The 11,024-nt window shown below is 39.6% G+C and overlaps 1 protein-coding gene across 1 annotated transcript; it reads right to left on the bottom strand.

Moving 5' to 3' along the window:
• Positions 1–1,501: 1,501 nt before the first annotated feature.
• Positions 1,502–9,555, bottom strand: LOC109990328 (leucine-rich repeat neuronal protein 2). Its single transcript, XM_020642421.3, has 2 exons — positions 9,310–9,555; positions 1,502–4,895 (listed from the first exon to the last, which is right to left on the bottom strand). The coding sequence occupies exon 2, from the start codon at positions 4,532–4,534 to the stop codon at positions 2,168–2,170; it is 2,367 nt and encodes a 788-aa protein (XP_020498077.2). The 5' UTR covers positions 4,535–4,895; positions 9,310–9,555; the 3' UTR covers positions 1,502–2,167.
• Between the last annotated feature and the right edge of the window lie 1,469 nt (positions 9,556–11,024).

Raw genomic sequence — 11,024 nt, 5'->3', positions numbered from 1 at the left:
TTTGGGATACCTGCCATTGTCACCCATGGGCAAAGGAGATAAAATCTGTATTCCATATGTCCTTTATTTTTCTAAATAACTTAACTTGTGATATTCAGGAGATAAAAAATAATACGTTTCTAATGTACAAAGAGAAATGGTCTGTGGATATATAGTGCAAACTAAAACTAAGAACATAGTGTCTCATAAAGGATTGCTACAGCGTAGAAGCCTATGCTAAATTTAATTTAACCAAAAGACAAAGATCCCTCTGCGCTCAGCTACGTTCAGGAACATTACCTTTAGCTTTAGAGACCGGCAGGTTTAATTCCATTCCAGAGGAAGATCGAGTTTGTTTGTTGTGTGAGTTAGGACAAACTGAAAACGAGATTTACTTTTTGTTTTACTGCCCGATGTATGCTGACATCAGGGATGTTCTTTTTAAAAGAATGTCTTCAAATTATGTTGATTTCTTTTGGCTAGATGATTATGAAAAACTTGAGTTGTGTTTTAAAAAAGGAACTTTTGTTATAGCAGATTTTGTTTGTAAAGCCAGGGAAAAAAGACAGAACACGTTGTTTAAGACTGAACTGTGACAGGAGCTGGCAACTTTGTAATGTTATGATTTGTAAATGTGATCCACTGCAACTGAATTCTTTGGTGTCTTATAAGCCCATGAGGGTTGGGCACTTTGTGTGCATGACACGAAAATAAATTAATCAAATCAAATCAAAAAATATATATGAATGACTATGTAAAATATGTTTACAGAGATTATAAAGGAAAAATTGATTTAAAAATATATATATACAATCACAAAGGTATTCTTTACATTTTGCACATTTCAGTATTTTCTGAAGCACTAACAATAATTTGTTGAATCTACCTCTTAAATTATCGATCAGCCTTGATGTCTTCCTAGCCTCTGATTGGTTAGTTTGGTGACACGTGATTAGTCATGAGGAAGAGTTGTGAAGCCAATGAATTGTGTAAATCGATAAAAGTGCCGCAGAAGAAAGTTCTCCGTCTCCATCATTCCCAGGAATCAACCGACCATGTATCAAACTGTCATGACGTCACATGAGGCAGGAATAATCCTTCAACTCCAGTATGGCGAGGACTGGTGGATCATTGTGACTAACCATTAAAACGCATGTGAGTTTTGTATTAAGAAACTTCTAGAGAATTTGGGAACATTTGACCAGGCTGAACGGCTTTGCTCAGTTCCAGGTGTTATCCAGCAGGGGACACACTGTGTCTTATGTTTACTGAGTGGATGTCAAACAACCTGAGCTATTATCATGTGTAATCCTAGTGTGGAGTAATGGCAGCTGCATGCAGAGGGGAATGAAGGTGCATGAAGTTCAGTTCCCAGAGACCTTCTGTGTGGCTTTGCGAGAGACCGTTTGGTTCATGCTCTTACCTGCTATGCTAGTTTTTCACCAGTATTCCCCTGTCAAATAACATTATTTTCTCTATATCAACACAGTTAAACAGAACAGAAGTAAAGAGTAAACATTGGTTAATTTAAATAGATTTTATTATATAATAGCTCAAAATAGAATTTATCACAATCACTTTAAGATCACTTTTATGCTTATAGAGGATGTGGGACTTTAGGCAGGACATTTGGACAAGTATTAGGGCTATGTATACAAGATTGAAATCCTTGTTTAAGATACTGGAAGCTAAGCAAAAAGTTGTTAACATCAATGCAGAAACTTCATTCAGTCTCAAGACAGAGTACATCTGCTCAGAGAAAATCTGTACCACGTTAATACAGGAAAAATGAAAAGTACCCTGGAGGTCTGAGCTGCTGTCCTCTGTGAATATCAGTCCCTGGATTAAAGCAGGTTTTCTTTAGTTCCAGTTCAGTGGTCACAGGCAGCTCAGATTCATTTGTTTCTCCTGTGTTTACTCACTGTGTTGCAGGAGTATGATTGTCCAGTTTCATTTTCCCTGTTTAGAGTTTAGGCATTCTGTACAATACATGTTTACACAGAAACAATGTCAATATATACTTTATACGGTATATAAAATAAATACAAATCTCTTTCCAAGCCACTGCTCTTAGCTATGACTCATCTCTTCTAACTGTGATTCACAAAGTGTATGTATTTCACATGTTGTATGTCTGTCTGTGTTAGTGTGTTTTTGTCTTTAGTCAAATCTGGCCCAAAACAATATTTCAGCAGCCCTGATATACTAGAAGTTTTTCACTTTGTTTAGGCTGATTTTTGTTGCTCCCTTCTGTTATTTGATTGATGATTAGAGCCTTTGGACTTTTGATTTCCTGGAGAATGGTAATGTGGTGCTTTCCTGCCCCCTTGTTGGGCTCTGTGTCCCAACTCTGGCTTGCCAGCAGCATCAGTATGAGTGCGAGGAGCAATAGTGTGACTGCTGTGGAGGTCAGCTCAGGGCTAATCTGCAGGCTGGGCTCAGGCTCTGGTACATCTTTTGTTCTGAATGAAATGCACTGAGGCATTCTGCTCTCTCTTGATCTCCTGCTGCCATGCTTACCCCCCTCGCTGGTCCCTAAATGTAGGCACACTCTGTAAAAGGTTTCTGCTTGCAGGTGTGTCAGGTTGAAGCTCTGTGTACCGGCCAGGATACGTGTGGTGTATGTAGGTGTGTGTGCATTTGAATAAATGGCTTGCCAGGACAGACGAGTTGAAGGGAGGTTGTGACCGCTGTGCCAGGAGAGGATAGCATAGTGTTGTCCAACCTCTCTCACCTCCAATCTTGCATCTGCTCTGACTGTCTCATATCCCTTTAAATTCACAGTCCCCCCCTTCTTTCTTTTCTTTACTCTGCCATGAACACCTACTGTGACACTCCGTGTATCTGCACCTAGAGTATTTTCAGCTACACAGGTATACAACCCTGCTTCGCTGAGGGTCACCTTGTTCATCTCCAGAGTCCCCTCGGGCAGTAGCCGGTAGTGTTTGGAGGGGTTACAGGGAGGATCATCCTGAGTGTGGCTTGGAGAGACACTGGAGGCAGTTGTCTGGTTAAGTCCCTCAGAGACTGTCATGACGTGGCAGGGATCAGGACCTGGTGAACCTTTAGATGTACCGCTCAGTACAGGACCAAGTCTGAGCCCATTGGGAGTCACCCAGTACAGTTCAGGCTGTGGATCTGCAAGAGCCCTGCAGTGCAAGACCAATTTTCCTCCTTCTCTTACCCCAACGTAAGAGGGAAGGGAGCTGGTAGGGATCACAGGAAGGCATGAGGCTGACATCTCCCTGGAGGAGACCTCTCTAACCCTGCGAGCTCTGAGGTCTGGTGGTTCAGAGCAAAGCGTGGCCTGTGGTTGGATAAAACGCACCATCCGAGGTGTTTGTGTTTCTTCAGTGTGAGGGTGAGAGGCCTCCTCCGCAGCCCAGTGGAACAGACAGTCACAACGCAGCGGGTTTGAGTGTAAGCTAACCTCCTGAAGACTTGGCAAGGAGAGCACAATGTGCTGGTGCAGAGCACTTAGAGAGTTGGAGTTGAGCATCAGACTCTCCAGTCTGCTCAGTTGGAGGAACGCTTGCGGATTAATGTAGGACAGTCGTGGGTTGTTAGTAATCTCAAGTTTAGTGAGCTCTGGAAGGTTCTCCAGTGCTCCTTTCTCAATGGACACAAGCTCTTCCATGTTATTTAGGCCAAGCTCCTTCAGGTAGACCATGTCTCTGAAGTCTCCTGTCTCGATCAGTTTGATTCGATTCTTGTTGAGGTCAAGGAACTTCAGTCCAGGCACTCTCCTCAGAGCCTGAGTGGGGACTTTTGTAAGCTTGTTGTCGTAGAATGAGAGGCTTTCCAAGCCCTCTAAACCTTCTAGAGCCTTTTCCGCCAAGCCTCGCAGGCCCATACTGCCAAGGACAAGACTGCGCAGGGATTTCAGGGCCTGGAAGCCACGGTCAGGCAGGGATTCCACAGGGTTTCCCCCAAGCATGAGAACTTCTAAATGAGGCAAAGCCCTGAACCACCGGGGGTCAACTGTGGTAAGTTTGTTGTTGTTGATATGGAGGCGCAGCAGGGAGTCTAGTCCTGCAAATGCTCCTGGTGCTATGAAGTGCAAGTTGTTGTGGCTGAGAAAGAGTTCCTGCAAATTTGGCATTGAGGAGAATGAGGCGTCAGGGAGATGACTGAGATGGTTTTCCTCTAGGTGTAGAGATAGCAAAGAGGACAGGGAGGAGCTCTTAGTTATTGTTCTGACACAGCTGAAGCGATTCTGAGAAAGGTCAAGGTCGGTGAGATTGGACAGTGCTTGCAACGCGGCAGTGTCGATCTCAGACAGAAGGTTACTTTGCAGGCGCAGGGTGTGTGTGTTTGGGGGTATGGGTAAAGGGAGCCTGGTCAACAGCAGGTCATTGCAGTCCACAGTAGGAGCTTCATGGTAGACAGAATCAGGGGAGAACCAAGGCTTGATCTGACACACACACCGGACTGGGCAGGAGACGTGCCATGGTAGTGCGTGAGGGAGCGAGCCCACAACAACAGTTGGCACACAAACACCAACGAACACACACAGGAGACACTGTGCCTGCAGAAATACTGAATTTGGCCTCATAATCCTCACAGGTCACAATAGCAGCTTAAGAAAAGTTGATTTTTTTACATGAACCATTTAGGCTGGACATGTGTTTAAAGTAGTAGTGCTTCACTGTCAGTCAATCAAAACATTGTTGAATAATGAGCAAATTGAGCATCTATATTGTTGACAGCTTTCAACAGCAGCTGCAGATACAACTAATACAAATTACAATGCGCCCTTTGTAGACTAGGACTCCGTTACTCAGAGCGTTTTTATCTGTAACTTTGATGGAAGTGGTAGAACAGCGTCTGCGCATTGGCTGTAGCTCAATTACAGCCTGTCGATCTCATCTCCTGGCCACAGTTGAAGGATTCGTTGTTGGCAGCATAGCGACTCACTGATTTTTCAGAAACACAAGAAGAGAAAAGAAAGACATTCAGAGAGAAATGAACAAAACCAAGAAGTAAATTTAGCTGTTACAACTGACTTTGTCACTTAAACACAACACATTACATAACATCATACCTTAATAGTGTCTTTCCTAAACAAGATTAGAAAAACAAAATCTGTCTTTAAGTCACATCAAATAGACGTGAATGTATTTTGTGGACTAATAAAGCAGGAATTTAGAATGAAAGAGAGAAAGTTTGAATATGTTTTAGGAAAAAAAAAGCAGAGAGAGATAGCAGGACTCTGCTGCTCCAGCGTTTCTTTTTGCCAACAGCAGAAGGTAAATATGCAGGAGTGATGAAACCATGTATCTTAAATATTTTATATCAGTACTTCCTATTCACTGCCTGTTCAAACGCAGTGGCGCACAAATGTTATTTATTATGTAACAGTTAAAAAGACCCCAAGGATCTTTTACATTATCATCATTCTGTACTTAAGGCTGTTATGGAAAAGACTACACACACTCTCTCTCACACACACACACACACACACACACACACACACACACACACACACACACACACACACACACACACACACACACACACACACACACACACACACACACACACACACACACAACACGGACACACACACATGCAGACACCAACATCAGTTACATCAGAAGTACATTAACAGCATTTGGCAGACTCTCTTACCACAATAAATGACAGTATTCATTGTACAACATCATGACGTTAATGCATTATGGGCATTTGTCAGAAATTATATCATCCCAGTTATCAACTGACCAGCAGTACAAAAACACTTCAGAGGGAGAATTGTAGGCCTGATAAACAAATATCAGCCTGTTCGAGAAAAATATTCATACATGTTTTAAAGACTAATTAGTCCTTTGGCCACTTGATGGCAGCCTGACAAGATGCTAACACCACATTGATATATTATCACCTTATAATACTTTCAGGTAAATTGCAAAGAAACAAACCAACAAAATAGCTTCTGAACACATCCAGCAGAAAAAGAGAAGCATCCCTGTTTATTTGGTGAAAATGTTCTGAAATGATGCGATAACTTTATAAAAAGAGATGCATTGTTGTAATAATGTTTTCAAGTTGTTACCTGTTACTTTTTTTTTTATTCCTTACAGGGTGGCAGTACTAGTCTTCTGTACTCTTTATCGATTACTTTGGTTCCTCCAAAATATTTAATAGCTAGTTTCTAACTTTCACTGTCTACTGTTTTGTGTAGTAAATGTGTTATTTCAAGGCTTTAACATAATATAATATCATTTAATATCATTTTTATTGTTGCATGGACAACAAACAAACTGGTTTATTGTGGAGAGTATTTCAAAAGAAAGACTTAAACACCAACCTTTTGATCTGATATATAACTTGTGCAATAGTTGTGTTTATCTGTAATTAAGAATCATTGACAAAGTGCTGTTTTTATTATCCTTTGTCTTACTATTTTACATTTTTTTCTTTTATCCAAAAAAGGAAAGGCAAAAGTCTTTGTTTTATTATGTGATGTTGGTATCACACACATGCATAGAGCCCTGCATAGTTGCCATGGAAACACATTTCCAAACCTCTTTCTTGGTCTGGGTGTTGTGAGGTTTATTTTGGAATTTGTTTTGATTGGGCACGTGTATCAGATGATAAGCTCACAGATGTACCATTAGACGCTGAAATGTTCATTGTGACTACATTTCTGAAGCTGCCAAAAATGCATTTCCCATTTAACCAAGCACCATCTTTGTGCTCTTCAAGCACTTCATACTGAGTAGTCATTCGTTGAACTTTGAACCTGTTTCCATCCTGGCAGCTGGAGTGTTTAAACTCTTCATCTGCAACTGACGTCCACAGTCTACATGACTAACAGGAAGTACTGTCCGACCAGCAAATGAGAAGAAAGTGTTGAGAGATGCTCGCCAAGTTTTTTCAACAAACTAGATGGAAAACAAATTTGCCAAATCAATTAAGTTATTGCTTTAAGGCAGTATACTTATTAACAATCAAACAGCATGTAGTGAAGTACAAAGTGTGTATCCCCTACCTCCCTGTGAGTAAGTGCAGCATGTTATGTAACAGTCAAAACATAGGAGCAAGTCTCACTCTCACTTTCATCCACCATCTGTCATCCTTCATACAAAACCTGCTCAATGATAGATCCACCATTTCATTGAATGTTTTTGTAATTTGCTGTCAAAAGGTCACAGTTTTCTATTTGAAGAACTGTGTGCTTCTCTGTGTATTGAGAGGACTTGTGTTGCACTCTAATTTCAACTATTGAGAAAAAAAGAATGAAACAGATCTGTATGACTCAGCGGCTACTTTCATAAAACTGTCTCCTTCCTGCTCTCCAGAATCAGCTCGTGCTGTGGATAAATAGAAAATAGGTTTGCTTCTAGTGGCCATTATTACTCCCCTGACCCCTTGTGACTCCGATTTCAGTATACTGTGGTATGAATGCCCGGGAACAAATAAACACTGACCTTAATGCAAAATCAAATGTGTTCCTGCAGTCATCAATTTAGTGAAGCTGCAAAGTCCTGAACTGTAAATGTTTGATAAGCATTGAGCAAAATGTAGTTTTTGAATATAACTGGACTTAAGTTCCTCCAAAATCATGTCCTCAATTTTGGAAAAGGAACTTTGTTTTTTGACCACATAATAACTCTCAACTGCAGGGTAGCTGCAGGGTCCTATTAGTCAACCAGTCACAGTTGAAAAGTGACACGGGGGAATCATTTCTGTTTCTAGAAGAATTATTTAGCTTTTTAATGATTTTATGAACAAACATTCTGGTCAATCTTATTGTATTAATAAATCTTGACTGAATATACCACATGTCCTTTCTTGTTTAAACCTTATTCCTTGATTATCAACAATGCATGTTGACTGCCAATATTTCCGTTTGAGATGTGGATGTGTTATGCTAGTTTATGTAGCCTGAAGAGGTCTGATGAAGTCCACACCCCCTGATTATTGTCAGTCCTTATCTTTGTTGTATTAAGTGACAAAACCAACCTCCCTTTGGAGCCAACAAGACTTTCTGGCCTAAGACTGTAGATGTACTTTTGTACTTTATTATAAATTTAATGTAAGTCTCATAAGTTAAGTTATTTCTCTTGATTGTTTTACTTCAATCCAAAACCAAACATATTCAATGAAATAACTTGCTGGATTAATACCTCATCTATTCATTTTGGTTTACAGGATTTTGCTGTATCTTTCTTTTTGCCAACTTCGTACATTATGATATAGCTCATACTGGATATATTTCCCTCTCACACACTCGCCCACACAAGCTATACCTCATCTATTGCACTAACAAGTAGATTACAACTGACTTAAAAAAAAAAAAAAAATTAATTAAATATTAGTGTGATTACTTTTTATACTTACTTGGCAGATATGTTATAATTTATCTCATCTCTTAACTTGACAAAAATATGACAAATTCAGCATCTGAGTGAGTTCCTGTTAACATTGCAGCCTGTCTGTTACTTTCAGTGTTGGGATGTAACAGACTTCAAAAATTTGCAACAAAGGATAAAAGCACACCAACAGAATGCTCAAACGCAACACTCCCTCACACTTACACTTAAATCAGCTTTGATTGAAATTATTGCCAGAAAAAAGGCTTGCTATAAACAAAGAATCTTTCCTAATAGCTTGTGCTTTGCAATTCTAGGTGTAATTGTCAATAAGATGTGGGATAAATGCATGATAGATGTGATGATGATGTCTTTCGCCTGATGTGCAACTATCAGGAAGTTTTATAAGAGCCCCTGTGGAGATGAAAAGACTGAAATTAAAACTGTTATTTTGGGATCAGTCACATTAATGCTTCTGCAGATGTTAAAGTCAACATGACTCTCCTTTGGCTCCTTTTGTGTCTGCTTGTTAAAATCCCTCTACAGGGAGGGAGAGTCAAATGGAGCCAGAGAAAGGATTTGTAAGACCTGTACTTTGTGTAAATGGTTTGAGGGAGAAAATGGATAAAGAGTTAAAATATACTATGCATGAAACGGCCCATTGCATAAGGTTTGTTTGTGCTGTGCAGGAAAAACGCTGAGAGACACTGCAACAGGGCGGAATACAGAGAGGGGATTATTGAGAGAGAGCGAGAGGTGAGGATGTAGATCTTGATTATAATAATACAAATAATAAACATGCTTTATACAAGCATGCATTAAACCCCACAGAATCATTCTGACCCTCTACCAAAAGAAATCCCATAGATTCTCCATTTGTAACACTAAACACACACCTGCTGCCAACACCTTTCATCAATAGTGCTTTCATCACAGTGAATTCACATGCAGCTAAAGCTCAATGTGTGTACCAAAATGCCGTTTGCTTTGAAAATATTCTCAGGTTTCTTACCCCAGCTGAAGTACAGGCTACATCGTTATCTGTCGATCCTATATTTGTGATTCTCTCTTTGCGAATGCTTCTCATGCCCGGCCTGTTCTTGCTTCTTCTCCCTCTCCACGCGTCTGTGGATCCTCTGAAATATCACTTTTCTGGCTCTCCCCTCTCCGTCAGTGGAGCTGAAGAGAAAATTGGCACAGGCTGGATCTCTCTCTCTCTCTCCTCTCTCTCTCTCTCTCTCTCTTTTTTTTTTCTCTCCCTCTCTCTCTCTCCCTCCAGCTAAAATGGAGATGAGGTGTGTTCTGCAGCAGAGCTTCTGTCCCTCTCATCTCTCCTCCTCTCTTTCGGTTGCAGCCTCACTCTCTCCCTCATTTTCTTTTTTCCTGTCACAAGCAGAAGCAAAGCCTCTTGGGTTAGTTACAGTACAGTGTGTCATTTTTTCTAGATGAGAAGTTTTCTTTTGCTCCTGGTTGCATTTTGGTTTCCCACTATTGTGTGCAGATTAAAGACCTGCTTAGAGTGCAGGGTCATAGCTAGCTGGTTACAAAACAAGAGGAGAGACACATTTGTAATTCTTAAGTCATTCTGTATTTTACTTTAGTTCTTCATCCATGCAGTTAATCTTTCCACAAAATTAAAGCAGAATGTGAAACCTGTCAGAGCTGAAGCTGTGTCTCAAAGAAAATTTCCCACTGGGATAGTTAATCTTATCTTTTCTTATCTCATCTCTGAACACTAGATTTGGTAGTGAAATTTGAAAGTTGGAGAAGTGAAACAATTCTATGTTATATTTTCTGAACTAAATACACAAATTGTATTCAAGGGAAAAAATGGGTCCCTGGATCACTGTTTGGAGCTAAAAAGCTACCGGGAGAGTTAAGGTTTCACTGTTGCAGACCCCCACCATAACTTCTCGTGTAGCATTTTATCTTCAAACTTCCAGTGACCAAATTTTCCTCTGATGACAGTTTGTGTATAGAGTTATGAACATATACCGCAGAATCTGTAAATTTATCTACCAAAACTCCATAGTGCATCTTTAAAGGTAACATATTGTGTAAAAATCTCTTTAGCATTTTCAAAGACTAATATGTGTCCCTAACTGGTCTACAAACCCCCCAATTATGAGAAAAGTCCATCCTCTCCGTCTTTGCCTGCTCTACTTTTCAGAAAATGTGTGCTCACAGACATGTTTTGGGGGCCTCTGAGACATTTTTAAACTTGTAGAAAATGAGGATCATATGTGACCTATAATAATATTTTTTTGTTTGTTTGCAAAATGGCATGAAGTCAAGACAATAACACAATAAAAACAGTCAGGCAAAACTGAGAGAAGTCAACAAAAATAATATAAAAGCAAAAGACAGGAATAAGAGGGGCAGGTAGTTCAAAAAAAGCAGTTAAAGCTATAAAGCAATTCAGTTAAAGAAAAATATAATAGGAAAATAAATATATAATGGGGAAAATATAAAAAGTCAGGCGATGACAATAATACAAAATTAAAGAAGAAGACATCAAATCCCAGGCACTAAAAAGAAAATAAAGATATAAATGAGAGATGGTTAAATGAATAAATAAAAACCACAGATGACTAAACAATAAAAGAAGAAGTAGGAATGTAGTAAAATATTAAGAGCAATACAATAAATAAAGGAAAGGGTCAATTGAAAGGCTAAAAGATTAGACAAAGAATTAACAATGAATAAAACAGAGTAAGAGCAATAAAA

This window comes from Labrus bergylta, chromosome 5 (assembly GCF_963930695.1).
Source record: "Labrus bergylta chromosome 5, fLabBer1.1, whole genome shotgun sequence".
Classification (NCBI taxonomy): domain Eukaryota; kingdom Metazoa; phylum Chordata; class Actinopteri; order Labriformes; family Labridae; genus Labrus; species Labrus bergylta.
The sequence above is the reverse complement of the archived record's forward strand: the minus strand, read 5'-3'. Positions and strand labels throughout refer to the sequence as shown.